Source organism: Lissotriton helveticus, chromosome 1_1, assembly GCF_964261635.1.
Source record: "Lissotriton helveticus chromosome 1_1, aLisHel1.1, whole genome shotgun sequence".
Taxonomy (NCBI): Eukaryota; Metazoa; Chordata; class Amphibia; order Caudata; family Salamandridae; genus Lissotriton; species Lissotriton helveticus.
The window spans coordinates 340,411,062-340,428,862 of NC_136057.1; the positions used below are offsets into that span (position 1 = coordinate 340,411,062).

Here is a 17,801-nt window from a genome sequence, read left to right on the forward strand (position 1 = left end):
GGGTTAGTAGGATATTATAGGCGCTTTATTTCTCAGTTCTCAGACCTTGCTGCCCCTCTTACTGACCTACTAAAAAAATCAGCCACTATTTCTCATCTCCGCTCTCCCCCAGACAAAGAACTAGAGGCTTTCCAAACCCTAAAGACTGCCCTGACCACCTCCCCTGTTCTACTAACTCCTGATTTCCAGAAACCATTCATCCTTCAAACAGATGCATCTGGGGTGGGCATAGGTGCAGTTTTATCCCAGTGTGACAGTGAAGGCTGTGAAAGAACTGTTTTATACATAAGCAGGAAACTCTTCCCCAGGGAACGGGTCTATCCTACAATCGAGAAGGAATGCCTAGCTGTTAAGTGGGGGATAGAGAAGTGTTGTACTTTGATCTGGTGTGCCTGGTTGTGAGAGAAAAGACAGTTGGGGACTGAGGGCTGAGCAGCAAAGAACCTGCTCCTGGTGGGGTCTTGAATTAGACTTGAATATACCATCTTCCATCTCTGCTTGAATAAACCTCTACATGAAACTTACCTCTTTACTACGTCTGGAGTTCCTACCATTCATCTTTATTACAAGAAGTTACGTTTTTACCTTGAGGGTAGACCCTTTGTATTGTATACGGATCATGCCCCTTTAATGTGGCTACAACTTAATAAAGGCTGTAACGACCGAGTACTCAGTTGGTTTTTGGCCTTACAGCCCTTTCAGTTCAAAGTCCGCCACCGTAAGGGTTCGGAACAAGGTAATGCTGACTTCCTGTCCCGGTATCCTCTTTCCCCCGATCGGGGAAATCCTAAGGGGGGGATGTGTCAGGAGGAGAGCGGGGAGCAAGACTCACTGCTATATCGTGATTCCGATGTCCTGTTGCTCCACATGCAGGACGTGCTCGACCCCTTTAATTCTTCCGAGAAGGAATGGAAGGAGGAGCCCAGCCGCATGTCGTCAGGCCGTGTCGGCCTATCAGAGGAGGACACCCGAGTAAAGAGAGAGGCAACAGAACGCCGGCGCGGGACAGAACCAACAAGCAGAGAACCCACGCCAGAGGATCCTAGACCGGAACCAGGCCCAAGAGAAGAGTTCGGAGCCCCGCAAGAGAAGGCAGAGGACCGGACCGCACCAAGAGGCCAACAACCCCATCCGACGTCCCGCAACACTCCATGAGGAGGAATGTGGCTTGAGCAGGTGCGTCGCCGCCTTCGGGGGTTTTCTTTGTCACTGGGAGGGACTAAGTAGTGAGGGAGGACACCGTCTTCTATTCTGTTTATTTTTTTTTCACGGGGCAGCGGTTTCGGTGATACTCCCACACACCCTCTACTGAATCTCAAAATAGAGAGAGACAGTCCCACTTATCAGTGGTTTCTTTTGTTTTCTTTTTCCTTTTATTTAGCTCGACTTGCCTTCAATACGCCACTTACTCCTATCTGGCTTGAGGAAAAGAACAACGTCTACCTAGTGATTGGCTGCCCCGAAATGGGGAAGTCTAGGAAGATTCCTGAAAACCAAGACTTATTTCTCTCCTCTCTTCCCCCCACCCCCCACTTTAACCAATAAATTACACCTAAAAATTCTCAGACGTCTGTCCATTCTTGTTGATTTTATTTAAGTAACCTTCCCCATTGGGCTCCCCGACAAGTATACTCACTGTTCCATACACCTGATTCCCTCATTGGCCAAGGCTCACTCATTCCTCACCTCGCACATTGGGAGAGACTTACTCATTCCTCACACCGCTGGTGCACACATCCGCCAAGGCTTTACATTGCTGGTGCATGCATCAAGCGAAGCTTACTCCTTCAGCAAACTGCCAGCACATGCGTCCATGAGAAAAACTCATTCCTCACATTGCTCAAACATGCATCGGCTGAGGCTCACGTATTCTTTACACCCCTGGTACACACATCGCCCATGGCCCGCACATTTCTCAAGGCACTGGTGCATGCATTGGTCAAGGCTTTTTCATTCCTCATATCGCTGAATCACAAGCGGATCTACTCATAGTCATAGGCCAAAGATCACATTCATTGCTCACATCACTCACACACCTTCAATTAGTATCATTCACTCCTGACACACTTAAGTAATTCGAGGGCAGGGTCTTCACACAAGAATCTGGACCCGCTCAGTTAGGAGACAAGTTCTTTATTTCATGTTGGGCCCTGAGGTTTTAGCCATAGCCTGATAGCTGTGGTTAGGGTTCCATCCTTCCACCAACTCAATTTCACTGCCAGGCTGCACCGAGCACGCAGACCCCAACATTCTAAGCACCCTCACATTCTTGCAGCTCTAACTTCAACATTCTACAGCAGACCCACTAAACCCATACATCACAGATGCATCACATCACAACACTATTCTCTCTCCTGAAAGACTGAATAACAGTCCTGCCATGTCACAACACCATTCCCTTTCCTTACAGATAGGTAAGATGTCAAGAGATGCAAGTGTAGGCCTCCGGTAACAAGCACGGAGGGTGAAGTGAGATACGGATTCAGGTATCATAATGGGGACACTATTATCCTACATAATATCGGATCAGTGGGATATGTTTCTGGCAGACTTTTCAATTATAGTTTTCATCTGATCTAATAATTTTGTGGAATGCTTTCAGTAATCTCTGTACCAGGAGTATAAAGGATATCAATAAATTTGAGCCCTGACAAAGTTAAAATCATTTTTAAACGAAACGTGTTGGCTAGTTGTCTATTTATATGGAAATTTCATGAATATAATTTGAAGGAAGAATAGAAAATATTTTTTAACAACCGAGGGTTTGTGGACTGCTACATTTTCGGGAGCAACATTTTATTCTTTCATTAATTCAATTTCTGCTTGGCAGTGGTACCTAACAACAGCGGGTACCAGAAAAGAAGTGCACCGATTTACGATTGGTTAGAGCTTTATGTGAGGTGCGTCTATTTGAGTCCGTCGTTGGTGTTTGGTTGTTTATACATGTTCACAAGGACCTCACACTCAGACACTCTCACATACATACACACGCGCAAGTGCAGGCCTGCACTACATTACGCCCAACATCCAGTCCTACTAACTATACAAACCAATGTGATCAAGTGCAAGACGGAATAGAGCACCGGAAACTCCTTTCTGAGTGACCGCACGCAGGCTGTCCATCTGGCAGACTTTTCCTCCCCCTCACGTAAGGTCCAATGTGGGGTCCCTCAGGGCTCTTCGCTTTCCCCTCTTTTGTTCAATTTATACATCTTCCCCCTCATTTTTGCTTTACAGCAGATGGAGGTCACGGTCTTCAACTATGCCGATGACCTCCAGCTTATTTTCAATCTCTCTTCTTCCCCAGGCACCATCCATAATTTCCAATCTGTTATGATTTTTATCCGGGGCTGGATGAATTGCAACCACCGCAAGTTAAACCCTGATAAAACCGAATTGGTACTTGTAGGCGGTTGCCACAGTCCCTGGGCCCCTTTGTTTTGGCCGACTGCCCTAGGAACCCCCCCATCACCCTCCTCCTCAGTTAAAACATTAGGGATAAAACTTAACAACCATCTCACTTTGCATTCCCAGATCAACACAGTGGTTTCATCTTCCTTTCTGACTCTTTGCACAATCCGAAAAATGTCCCGCTTTTTTTCTTTTTCTGCATTGAAACTTATTCTTATGGCCATGGTTCTGTCTCGCCTAGACTACGGTAACATCTTGTACAATGGTGTTCCAGCTTACGGTCTTCGGCGCCTCCAATTGGTCCAAAACCAAGCTGCCCGCCTTATCCATTGTCTCCCTAAATCACATCATGTCACGCCCTTACTTAAAGCCCTCCACTGGCTCCCTATAAGAGAACGCAAAGCTGAGTTTCGCAAAGCTCTGAAGACCTTCCTCTTCTCACAAGCCTTCTCGCTTTAACGTCCGTGCTTCGCTCCCTCCGGGTCTGCATCCCTAGCGCCAAGAAACCGCCTGGTAGCCGTGCGCTTAACAAATATTTTAACTTCAACTTCAACTACATACAGTACCACATAATCTTGAGGCAGCAGAAACATCAGACAGAATGTCACCCATACACTGTATGCAAGACTGAGTTTCTGAAAAAATACAATATTCAAACAATGGTGCAGTCCAGTGCTGCCAACCCCAACACCAGAACTAATCAGTACATTTGATGAAGACTTAAGGCACCAGGTAAAGTAGCAACCACATACTACAACCTACAAATATGCCATCTAAAGCGACACCTACACCAAAATACTGGCAGAACCTGTGACTTCCAGCCACAACTCTAAAGTCTACTACACTTCCTCAAAATAAATAAATAAAATGAAATAGTTCCTACATGCCTCTCTCATCACTGGTACCAGCCACTGCCAATGGGGAACAGACAGATTGCGCCTCTTAGCAGTGACCTCTAGGGAAGGCCTTATTGGCTCCAAATTTAGGCAGAGGTTTTTCCACTGAGGTGGGATGGGCTAGGCTGCAGGCCCATCTCAGCGATGCTGTTACTCAAACACATGGCCTGTAACTGCTGCAAACCTGTGATCGCTTCAACAACAACTCGGGAACACAGCAGTTTTCTCATGATGCACCAGGGCTATTTTATGAAGCACCGAGGTTGTTAGAAGCGATTGGGAGGTCATTGATGAAAGCACCTCAGCTGGTACTTGTGCAAACCCCGCAGCCATTACAATATGTTTAGATCTATTAACATAAGCACTGGGTCTTGTTATAGGAAACCTCAGGGTTGACACATGCACCACTTGGGCTGTTACAAGAAGGGCAGTGTTATTACAGGAAGCAGTGGAGCTGTTATGCTAAGCAAGGAGGCAGTACCATGCAGAACAGGACCGCAGCCAAGGGTGCCATGAGTGGCTTGGTGAAGTGCCTTGAGGAAGTTGACGGTGTTCCATGCTGATGTCTCGGGTCTAGTTTGCGCTATATAAAACTCTTAAAAAAAATATATATGTATGAGACTTTGCATTGCCATCCTGTTTCTGTCTAGCTACTATGTGTCATAGTGCCGGTGGCCATGTGAAGCAGTGCTGGGTTACCGTCATGCCCAGTCAGTGAGAGCAACCGGAGGAGCTCCTGGAAGCCAAGAGATAGTTCTGATATGGACAGACTCCTGCAACCACCTGAGGAAGTCACACTCTTCTTAGCCTCTATCATGGCTTGCTCTTGTTTGGAGAATTTTCCTGGCAACAAACATTATACACAATGAACTACTTACCCTCACAATCTCAGACTGTGATCCAACACTCCCCCAAGTGGTCTGTACTCCAGGCAAGACTGGCCCTAAATCAGATTGACCGGGTTAGCGACGTTGGAGGAAAGAAAATGTGGGTTTTTTTATGGGGGGGGAGCAGGGAGGGGTGGAGGGCAGGTGGCGATGTGACTGCAGGAGGTGTGAGGAAGATGGGAGGAGGACGGGGGCTGATGAGGTGCTAACAGTTACAAAGTCTTTAACAGGAGCTGATTGAGACCAAGTGGGATAGCCAAGCTGCTGTTTGCATGACATTAAGTCAGGCAGCTCCCTGCTGCGCCCCTCAGAATATTTGGTGCCCGGGCCTGGGCCAAGCTAGCCCATTCTCAAGGCCGGCCCTAACTCCAGGAAATCAATACATCGATATCCACCCAGGATAAACTCAAAGCGGATCCGGCAGCATCGTATCCATCATTGGCTTAGAGAACCTCTTCTCACACCCGGTGTTTTCCGTCACATAAGGTTCCATTCTCTGTCTCGAGCCTTTGATTGTGATCAGTTTCTGCTAGATGTATATTTAATCCATACTTTACTTATAAATACGGAGGTAACGTTTCTCACCTGATCCGATCCTTATCTTTGGGGTAAGCCAAGTTCAATTGCAGACTGGTAGGCCGATTCATACCAGGCGTGTCTAAAACGTCAAGAAGCTATTTGGGAACTTTTCATAACTTTTGCCTGTTGTTCTATTGGCATATGTCTGTATACCACTCTAGTTTGCCCTTATGTTCTTTATCTTTTACCTGTATTGCATTTCTGTTCATGGACGCAGGCATCTCCAGCATCTTTGCTGAAGACTTAAGCTCGGCCAGCACTTTTTTTTAAGTGTGATCCAAGGTTACTGCAAGAATGCCTTGATCTGTCTTTTTCCATCAACTACTGAACAAGCAAGGGTATTGTGAAAGCTTACTTGAAGTGTGTATTCAATCTCTAAAGTCTCTTCCATGAGCCAAACTGCACCCCTAACTGCAAGCCTAACCTGATATTTGTGTACGCTCAGCAAATTACGAGATTGTGCTTGCATCCTATTTAATTATGAAATTGTTACCAGTTAGTCTGTTAGGCCACAGTTTTTGGTGCCGTCACAAGATGGCACAGGACCTCAGGCAATATAACAGGAATGGCGGTGTGCGAAATAAATGTAATTTCCTTTTGCATGGTTATGCAAATTTGTATTAAAATCGTACAAAATTACATAAAAAATACACACCTGGCATTAAATGTGTTTTATTGCAAAATGAGTCCTCATGTCCAGAATGCATTCTGCACAAAAAAATAAAGTGCAAAAAACACAAGCGTGACGACCGCCAGTTCTGCTCGTTTGCAGTGTTCCCATTGTATTTTACCTGCACGGATTGCCATTATGCAACATAGGGGAATACCTGAATTTACGCGAGATTACCACGATTAACAGAACATTTCACTCGCACCAAAACAGGAGCAGACTAAAGAGTGCTTTGAGTTAGTAAAACCGAGTTTGTTTTGCTGCCTCTGATAATTAGGGGTGATGGCCTACATAAAGCTCCGCCACTTGGCAATGCGGGCTTCAAGACCAGCACACTCTCTACGCCCATAAGAATACTGTTCTCATCCTTTGTCCTCACTTGGTTGTGACTCATCGAAGTATTATTAACTTATCAAGGCCTCCTTTTGTTCCAGGCCGAGGCTCACAGGCACGTGCGAATCACACAAACAGTGTGCCTGCACAGAGCAGGAGGAATGAAACCGGCCACGGGTTCGGGCGCGCAGTCATATGATTCAGAGCCACGTGACGGAACTACAACAGATTGATTAAAACGAATACAAGGGCACAATTAAAGAGGACGATATATTTGTCTATAATACACGTTGGAGACAAGGCGTGTTATGTTGTGATTTAATTATTAGTATTGCTTTAAGGCTCGTGCTGTTGCAAGCCTCTAGAATGTTTACCCTTGCATCGACTGTATTCTCTCCTGTATGTCAGTTACGCTCTGGCTGCTTGACAACTAGATGTGTTGCTGGCTCCGCCTGTGCTTCTATATTTATACTTAAATAAACTACTCGAAGAATCATCTTCTGGCTCATTCATAACAACTGGCGACGACGAGGGATACGAATCTTTATCGTTTCATTTTTTTTCTCTCGCAATTTAAAAAAAAAAAAAAAAAGGAGAACAGCTTGGACACTTTTAACCATACCGGAGGATTCGTCAACCTGTTCTACACTCCCTGCACCTATGGACCGCTACGCTGCCTGTTCTGATTTAACCAAGAATGGACCTTGTAAAGCTACTTAAGGTAGGCCCAGGAAATCGTTACCACTCACGATTTCAAACGACATCGCCTGCATCTTTTGATTACTGAACAAAGTTCCACTCGCGCTCCATGTTGCGCGACCTCTGCTACCTACGCGACTCCCCTACGTCATCACACTCGCAGCATTGGTGTGACGTGTGACGGAGGCGTGTGACGGAGGCGCGTAAGGTCACGCTGTGTGACCCTGCGTAGCGGCCATTTTGGGAAATCCTTCGGCAGTCGACGTTGTCAATTTGACACGCCGCTTCACGCTGCCTTTCTTAACTGTGCTTACACGCAACAGGCAGAATTAATTCTAAAAGCGGAATCACTTATTCACCATTTCACGAGGAGCACAGGTGAGACAGTCGGAACACTTACTTTTACAATTACGTGCAGTATATTATTGTTCTACTACTATTTTCTTTTTAATTGATTTTGTTTACTTCAATTTATGGATACTGGTGATCAAACTGGTGATCAAACCAAAGATACTGCAATGGCCCAACAAAGTTTCGTTATTAGTCCCCCACAACCTTTTTGGGCTACAAGTTCTCAACCTGACATGAAATGGGTGGAATGGAAGGAGTATTTTAATAACTATATTTGTGCCATTGATGAAAATGGCAAAATGAAGCCTGAGCAAAAGAAAAGAATACTATTACACTCTTTGGGGCCTAAAGGTTTAAAAACTTTTTCACGAATGCAAAAAATGGTGGATACTGACTTAAGTGAATTTGATAACGCAATTGCTGATATGGACAGGTATTTTGCTCCCAAAGTATGCATAGGTGTTGTGAGGCACAAATTTTTCCAAAGAAAACAGAAGAAGGAAGAATTGGTTGATGAGTGGCTGGATGATCTAAAAAAAAGTATCTCCCCTTTTGTTATGATGAGAGGTAGATTACCCAGATGCAAGTTTAATCCAAGTTGGGTTTTCAAAGACAGTGTTCAGGAGTGGTCCCCGGAGGAAGTTAAAAATAGTCTGGTTTTGGCTCACGATAAAAGCAAGGTTTACTACGACAGACGCCATGGTGCTAGAGATGCTGTTATAAATGCTGGTGATTGGGTAAGAGTTAGGAAACCTTACAGAGTAGCCAAGGGAGAGAACAAATTTGATTCACCTAAAATGGTTGTTGAGGTTCTCAGGAATTCTGTCAGATTGAACGATGGCAAAGTTTGGAATTTAAAGGATGTTGCCTTTGACCGTTGCCAAGACCATGGTGTGGAGAACATGGTGCCGGAGAAGAGATCTTCTGGAGAATTTGGTTGGATTGAGGATTATTTTGAGAATACTGATCTACAATCTCAGTTAGCGCCAAAATTGTCACTTCCTCAATTAGGGGAGGGGGAAGAGGTGATTAGTGATCCTAATATGTGTGATACTGATGTTAGTGATCATATTGTGATTGATACTAATGTAACTTCTTACCCTGCTCTTACTCACGCTAATTCTGTTCCAGCTTTACCAGTCACAGATAACTCTAAGAGGTTGAGAGTTTCGCCTAGTTGGCTTAAGGATTATGTTAGGTAGACCTTGTTTGATAGATTTCCTTTTCTTATTGTCCTTGTATTGTCTCCCCTTTCCGTTTACCTTTTTTTCCCTAGCCTTTCCTTTTGTTCCGTATAAGGGGGGGGGATGTGTTATGTTGTGATTTAATTATTAGTATTGCTTTAAGGCTCGTGCTGTTGCAAGCCTCTAGAATGTTTACCCTTGCATCGACTGTATTCTCTCCTGTATGTCAGTTACGCTCTGGCTGCTTGACAACTAGATGTGTTGCTGGCTCCGCCTGTGCTTCTATATTTATACTTAAATAAACTACTCGAAGAATCATCTTCTGGCTCATTCATAACAAGGCGTGCTCTGAACGTGGAAGCCGGAAGGTGACGTGCTGTTTCCGGGTCTGACGAAACACGCTGCAGACTGGCCTACGTATTCCCTTAGACTTAGACCGCCTGCAGCTGACACCGCAGAGCACGTGGCACCTCATATCCTGCTTAAACAGATATTCTTCAAAGGCCTGCGTCTCCTCCCCTTTTCCTATCACCGTGCATTATAATAGGGACCAACATTTCTCGAAGAGTATGTGAAAGCATATAGTAAAACATCTCGTGACCTCACAAAGCAGAGGCGCAACTAGAGCCACATTTTGGGAGGGGGGGAGGGCGCTGAGGAAAAATTTCGGGGGGGGGGCTGAAACATTAAGCAGTAGGTAGAGTGGCGCTGCAGGGGCTCTTAGAAAGGGTGAAACATCAACAAAGCCTCTTTAACATGCACATGGTCTTTTAAAGACCTGTGAAGTGCTCGGGTGCGGCTGTGAGTGTGCCCGGGAGCTGTCTGAGCCCGGGCTGCCACACACGAGGGGGGGGGGTTGCTGAAGCCCTTTGATTCCAATGGGTGTTGCGCGCCTGTCACAAAGTAAGTGAGCCGCATGCCTCAACCAGGGGTGTTCAACATAGGTTCAAGGGAGTCAGGTCCACACCAGGGTTCCATGATGCTCACCCTCGACAAATGTACATACCGTGGATAAGTGCAACTTATTTACATAGTCTGGTCAAGGAAATAGTCAGTGACAAGCACGATTCCTATAGCCTAGTTCCGCCCTGTCTGGGTTTCTGCTACTGAGAAAATGGGTTGTATGGGAGTCCTCAGGAACTATGAATGCTGTTTTTGGGCTTCCCTGAACCATTATTCCAAGCAGTTTAATTCCTTAAATGTCTACGGTCCCTGGACCAGATACTCCTGCCTCTCCTCTATAGGCAACCCTGGGTTCATCATCCGTGCTGCCATCATGGTACAGGCCACCTGCAGGGATCTAGAGATGGGGATCAGGGCACTGCCACTTCTTTGCAAGGACAACCTAAGGGCATGTGCCTCCCTTCCACACGAGGGGCACTGTGAAAACACAAGTTGACTTCAGGACAGGCATTTTTAAAAATGTGTATTCCTTACTGAGCAAAACTGTATAGGGAAATTAATAAACAACAGCATTATTTGGTTGATTCACGAGAGCAGCACTGTGCGTCGTTTGCTTGGGGGAATTCAGAATACACGACTTGCTTGTGACCTCACTGTTGTTAAAAGTTGCTACACGAAACGAACGAAAGAGTGGCTGTCTGGAAACAATTCTGGGTGGGACACACATATATGCTTGTTTTAAGGACCCTCACTCACCGACCTAGTCAGTGACATGCTTCATCATAGGGTCCCCACCTAGGAGGCCGAGTGCCTCCCTGGTGTGCTACGACGCCTGCAACTGCAGCGGAGCGGGTTGTTTGTGTGAGGGATCAGTGCAAGATTAAAAAGTCACCAAATGCTACCTATAAACCACTTTATTAAAGGTGATTTGGTTACTATTAAAAGCTGGTGGTGGATCTATACCTAGCTGATAAATGTAGCCAGAATTTGCACCATCTTTCGTTTACTCGATGTCTGTTTCAGATTAGGGCGATGAAGCCTCTTCATCTTGAGGCAGAGTGAAGAATGCTGACAGGATGATTTACTGACCAATGTAATGTCGGAATGATTTCCAAAGTATGACAATGCGCAGAAAGAGCTTCTAGGTGCTAATTTCCCTGAAAATGCAACCAGGACCAAAGTGTAATAAGTCAAGAAATAACGAGACAGAATACAGAAGAGAATAGCCACATCTAATTCTGTTGGAAAAAAACAGGTTCTGAGGTTTTTCAGGAATTATGAACAATCTACTGTGGCGTGGAGTGAGAGGCAATTTGTTTATCTCCTAAACAGGAGGAGAAACTGCCTCCTCCCTTGGTGTGAATATGCATCAGGTTTTGAATTGGATCCTATTTTACTATGGGAATCCAGTGCAGATCCTTTAATCTGGAGGAAATAGAGCAGTGCCTCGGAAGACTGAGTATTAATCTGACAGATTAGTTCTTGGCTAACTGCAGTTCCTAGTGAGTTTATTTGGCAGACTTAGAGGAGGTGCTTTTGCATAGACCAGTCTGGAAGTTATTGCACATAGATCACAGTTTTTTTGCAGAGGGAGGTGAGAAGACTAGAAACTAGAGGAGACTTTTTAATAATCCAAAGCAAGTAGATGTTACTGCAAGAATATGGTGTTTAAACGATAGACTGGCATCAAATTTGATGCCAAGATTTCAGACAACTTCCACTGCTAAGTTTTAGATGGCTCTAATTTATCCAGGTGGGTATGGATGTTAGGCATTGCCTATATCTTTGTCGACTAGAGTTATCATTAGCCGATGGAACAACCAATTTTGTGTCATCAGCATAGGACACCACTTCAAAGTTGAAACCACGAATCCGACTTGCCAGAGGGACCATATAAGCATTAAAGAGCATTGAGCACAAAAATGATCCCTGAGTTAAGTGGGATTGGGGCCCAGGAAAAAGGGGGAAGTCTAACTGCTTGATGCCCATTAGTAAGTAAGTTAGCAATCCATGCAAGTGTTGGTCTTGCCACGCCAACCTCAGTTAGACGAGTATGAGAATCGTATGGTATATGGCATTAAAGGTCGCCAATAGATCAAGAAGGATGAGGGATTCAGTACCACCATGATTCAACAGGTGCTTAAGATGTTCTGAAACCATAAAAAGGATGGATTCCATGCTATGAGCAGCACAGGAGCCAAACTGTGAGACGTCTAGAATGTTGCTAGATTCAAGAGACAAAGATAACCGAAGACTGATGTGCATTTTAAGCATGTTTATCTGGCACCCGAGCAACAAGATTGGCCTGTAACTCACTGGAATGTCAGGATCCGGATTGGACTTCTTAAAATTGGGAGGCACTAGTGTTAATTTCCAAGAAGCAGGTAAAGATGCTAAGTAGATAGAGGAGTTAAGCCCATTGCTAAGAATAGGAGCAATCGTGGAAGCTCCTAATTTGAGAATTAACGGTCAGCAGGGATCATTCGGGGAATCCAAAGTGCATTTATTCAGAAGGTTGGTCATTTTGGAGGAGGAAATAGGAGTGAATTCTCTTAGCATCGATCTGTCGTAGACTAGATGTTTATGGATCATTAGAGGTATGGAAAGAATCTTGCATAGTAATAATTTTGTTGCTATAAAAGTTTGCTAATGTACCACACATAGCTAGGGAAAGTACAATCTTCTGATTCGTTGCGGCCGGATGAGTCATAGATTTTACAATCCCAAAAATCTACTTTGAGGAATGTTTCGTGGCCTCGATTTTTATTACCTAAAATGTGGTTTTAGTTGGTTTGATTTATTTTTTATTATGTTTTATAGCTTTATAGCTATGCAATACGACTTTCTTTCAGTTGCAGCTAAGGTAATAAGCAGATTATTTTCCAGATTACTGCACTGTCTTTTGAGTAACAGTAGTCTGACCAGGCAAGAGGTGTCATGTTTTCCATAAGAGGCTTTCTAAGTTGGTGAAAATTACGTTTAAAGTGATCCGCTGAATGTGTGGCGTACGTTATTACTTGAGTAAGATGTAACGAAGATAGGTCTTCTAAAAAACACCTCTTCCCAACTGCTTTGCCTAAACAGTCAGTCACGTCCAAGCCTCATTGTATGACATACATGGCGGCAACCTGCCCATCCTGAATAGTTTAAGCCAAACTGGTGTGAAATTCTTCTGGACTTCTGATAAGATTTCAGCAAAGCAGTACCATAATGCATGGCTGAACCTTCCCAGCAAACTGATGGTACCTGACCTTAGTTCAAAGCTAGCAGAACAAAACATCTTCTTCCTAAATTTCTCAAGGGGTAGTAAGAAAATAATTGGGATTAAGCCTGTTAGTGGAGACCTGCACTACCAAGCTCTAATGAATAGTGCGCTGCATCAGGAAGGCAGAGTCACTCAGAGCAGGTCTGTGACAGTGTGACACCTATCCGTTTACAAGTGGGCAGTGGTTTAGTCCAAGTGCCCATAAGGGCGTCAGTCACGGCGTCGTTGAAAGGCAGCAGGGAATCAGTTGAAGACTGTCCAGGGTGTAACCGCGAGGACATTGGTTTCTACCTCAACAGAAGGCACCTGCAAATCTAAAACTTCAGCCGCCCATCATATGACCATGGTTAATGAAGCACACTCTCCCGTGGAAGGGTCAGGGGAGAAACCAAACCCCATGTCCAAATCATCGGCCTCTTGTAGGCACAAGTACAAATTGTCATTATCATAGTGTGGGGAGAACTCGTTTCCATCATCACCATCATGACCAAAAGCTGGTTGCCTGTGGTTAAAATCCAATCCTAACAACTACTGGGGCACTGGGGGGTGGGGGTGAGGGGTGGACTCCGAGGTAGAGGCACTGTCTGAGTGTAAGGGCGCTAGATACGTTGTGACTGTGCCAGAACATGGCTTCGTCTGAGGTTGAGACAGATTTGATACGGAGTTAGACAGGACAGTGGGATTTACATCCTCCTCGGTCATCAGGTGCCAGCATTCACGCAGCAGGAACCGGCATGGATCATAGTGCTGAGCGCGGAGTCAGCTCCAAAGTCAGAGCTGAACCCAGAGCAGGTTCAGGAAGCACAGATGGTGCCAAGGGTGAGCCCACCAGTGGTAAGCCACCTGGAGGCCTCTATGGATCTATGAGGCCCAAACACAAACCAGAGGGAGATGGTAGGGTGCCGAAGATACAGAGCATGTCCTCCTTAAAAGCCTAAATTTGTTGTGGTGTCACAACACACCCAGATCCTGGCTACATCGGTATCAGCCTCAGATTGGCTCCTCAATTAGGGACTCAGAGAGAGACCGCAGAGCAAATTGACATCCTTGCAACATCTCAGACTGAGAATGGCGAGCCGGGCACAAGGCAAAATTGTACTTCTCGTGCTTCTTTTTGGATCTGAACAGATATGAAGCCTTGGACTGTGATGATGAACTGTTGTGGGTCTGGCCCTGAGAGTGGGAACGAGTCCATGTCCATCACTCTGAGCGAGAGTAGCCATTACACAATTCCGGCGGTGTTCAGAGATGTCTAACTTGGCTTTGTGTTCCCGGATCCACTGTGAGTGCATCAGGGCACACTCCTTGCACAACTTGAAGTCATGGCCTGAGCCCAAACAACTGAGGCACACCTTGTGTGCATCTGTCACAGACATTCGTTTTCGACAATCCCCGCAAGGCTTAAACCCTGTAGTTTTAGGAGTTGACATGTTCCCTTGAACACTGGAAAGGTATTTTGAGAGAAAACGCTTATCAATAGATAAGAAAAGGTTGGAAGCGAGCTTCAGATCCACATACGACGGAGCCGAAAGAATGGGGCTGACATCAATGCACTGGGGCGGTGTCTATGTGCTGCTCAAGCCGTCAATTCTGGGATAGAGAAGGGTCGATGCAGGGCTGCATGATGCCACATACAGGTGTGCAGGGGATATGCTGAAAATCTTTCGGATCTAGTCTGAGGCATGAGGATATACTAAAGGTAAGGAATCTGTGGCTAGAAGTGTTCATCAGAATCAGTGTGCATAATGTTAAATGCTGTGGGTTAATGTACAGTGACAGGAGCACAGCACACTTCTTCAGAAGTACACATGCCTTTAAGAAAATTATCAAATGTAATAACAGGCCAAATCAGTTGCTGCAAACTCCACGACTCCACCACAACCCTACCGAACTAACAGAGGCACCAGACTGCTGAAAATGACCAATGCGTCTATTGGTGAGGTCATCATTCAGCTTCTACCAAGGCCCTGGAGAGAGAACAGTAACCGTACCTGAGTGAGCAGCCCGGACTGGATCTGAAGGGCCTGAGCCCCAGGAGCCTGTGTTACGATGGGAAGGGCATTGTCCATTCGCACCGAATATCCAGCATGCTTTGCGGGGGATGCTTGTAAACCTGGGGAATATACAGAAAATGTATGAGACAAATGTAGTATTATGACAAGAGAATTCTTCTGAACAGATGGTTGCATGATTCTTAGGATTTGTAGACATGGTGTACCTAAGATGGGCATCTCTGACAAAGCGGGTACACATGATATCGGGTGGTCACTGATCACAGTTGGTTGCCACATTTGACAGTAGCTGGCGGGTAACCCATATACTTGGTGGCCATCAATGGGCACTAAATGTGGGCTTGTGAGGCATTACCTTCAAATGTAGTCATTAATGTGTACGCTTGAAGGAAATCACAAGCTGATACCAGTATACTAACTATAAAATCAATGGAACTATTATTTGTATTTTGAAAAGACTGGGCGGTATGCCAAAAATAGTGTATATATGAAATGCCATTATCTGTGGTCTAATTAGAAGAAGAACTGTTTTGATTCTACAGTTGCCATGCCTGCCACTTTTGCAGGTTCTGCACAGTCGTACAAGGTAGTACAAAGAGCAGATATTGATTTAGGAATACAGGAACAACTTGCACCCCTTGCAGTTTAAAATGTAACATGGCGGTGGAGGGGGGTGACAGATGACCAGGACCACTATTGCTGTGACTTTTGCTTTTTACTGGGTTTTATTTTTGCTATTGTGAATTGTTATTTGAAATCTAATACAATCTGTTTATCAAAAAAATGTAACATGTGATTTACATATGCTTCACACTTTATATAACCACAGCCAGCAGACGTTATTTCATAGGAAGAATGCATAACAGGCATGGGGAGGGTACATCAGCCCCCAGAACTGCAAGGGCACCCCTGTCTGTGAAAGGCCCTTGTAGCATCTTTGCCCTTTCAGCCTGTATAACAGCAAGAGACTTTGGGAGGCACTCGTTACAGGAGGGCATGGTCACACAGGGACTCGATAGTGCCAATGTCCTCTGATGCTTGGTGTGGGTAACTGGGCAGGCCATGAGTAGAACTAGGAGGCAGTCAGAGCTCTTATCAAAGGGAACAAGGGATCGACCACCATGGTTTTGTGGTGAAAGGGACTGTGGTCGAGCCTTTTACTCGAAGCCATGTCCCTACACTAGGACCTCAATCACGCTATTACAAGATATGGGAAGGGGACGATTGGGATCTTACGTTCTATTCATTGTAGGGGAATCACCAAAGGTTGAAAGATGAAGATGAGATACAATGCTGCTGTACTGAAAAGTTCATGTCTGTCTGACAGACACCTTTGGACAGAATTCCATCTGCGCCTGTCTAGAATATCTGTGCCACTGATCTACTGCAAACCTCCAAGTCCAAGGACTTAGGCGATCAGTCCTGCCAGTGAAGCTTGATTGCTCTGTAGAAATCTGTGGCTGGAGAGCCCAGAAGGTCCAGGAAAAGAGGGAGGTATTAGTGCTGGAAGAAAACCGCGGACTAGTTATAAATTAACACCATTTTTCTACCTGTCTCTTTCACCTTCCCTCCTGTGGATAAGGGTTGCAGAATATTTTTAGACAAATAGAGCTGCGGACCTGAACTGAAACTATGGAGAGGCCTCTGCAACTGGAAAGGTGAACTGCTGACTAAAACTAATGCTTAAGATCCGAAAACCTATAATGATGGTACCTTTTATGAAAATGTTCTCCTAAAATTCTACAAGTGAGCAGTTTCCTTTTGTTCACATATCTTTTTTACTTTTACAAAAGTTATTATTAAAGGGGGACTCGTATCCTTTCAGCGAAGGAATATCCTATTACCCAGTCCTGCCTTCCACCGCTGTGGGCAATTTAAGAAAAAAACTATGGGGCTGATTACAAGTCTGGTGGTCTTGCGACCGCCAGACTCGTAGTGACGCAGCGGTGACGGTCCACCATTTTGCTGATTACGACTTTCAAAGTCGTATCGACTGTGGACCACCAACTGCTCCAGGAAACAGTTGTTCCCTGGCAGTGGCGCAGCTGCACCACAACGCAATATGTTGAGTGGGGACTGGCGCAGTCCCGCTCAGTATATTACGAGTTCATCCACCGTCCGCATTTCGTGGTGGGAGCACCGCCATGAAAAAGGCTGGCGGTGGAGGAACAAGGGGGGAGCCCACAGGGCCCCCATATGCCCCCGCCATTGGGATACAATCTACATTCAGGGGGGCACAACATGTGTCCCCTGTCTGTACCCCTACAAAGGTGCAACATGGCATGGACGTCACCGTCCATAACGTGCTGGACATTTTTTGCCGATCCCATTGCCTTTCCCATTGTCGTTCCTATTTTCCAGACCCCGCCATGGGAAAGGCAAAGGGCCTTAGACCGTATTACGAGTTGAACTGGTGTTATACGAGTTCAACTCGTAATACGGCAGGCGGTCCTTACCCGGGTTTGGCGCAGAGGAGGCGATGTTGCGCCGGCCCCGCTGTGCTTAACTTGTAATTAGGGCCTATGTCTTTTAATTTTTAAGAATAATTATTATAGTTTCCTTTGTAATGATGTTTGATCCCTTCATAAGAGTCCCTTCATTTTTGTGGCAT

At 45.4% G+C, this 17,801-nt stretch overlaps 1 protein-coding gene across 2 annotated transcripts in view; it reads right to left on the minus strand.

The window, feature by feature from the left end:
* Window positions 1-17,801, minus strand: part of HIPK2 (homeodomain interacting protein kinase 2) — a 438,745-nt gene that overhangs the window by 122,503 nt on the left and 298,441 nt on the right. For both annotated transcript variants that reach the window (XM_078673112.1, XM_078673119.1), the window contains exon 10: window positions 15,170-15,291. In XM_078673112.1, the coding sequence (XP_078529238.1) occupies window positions 15,170-15,291 (122 nt within the window). The remainder of the gene's footprint in view (window positions 1-15,169; window positions 15,292-17,801) is intronic.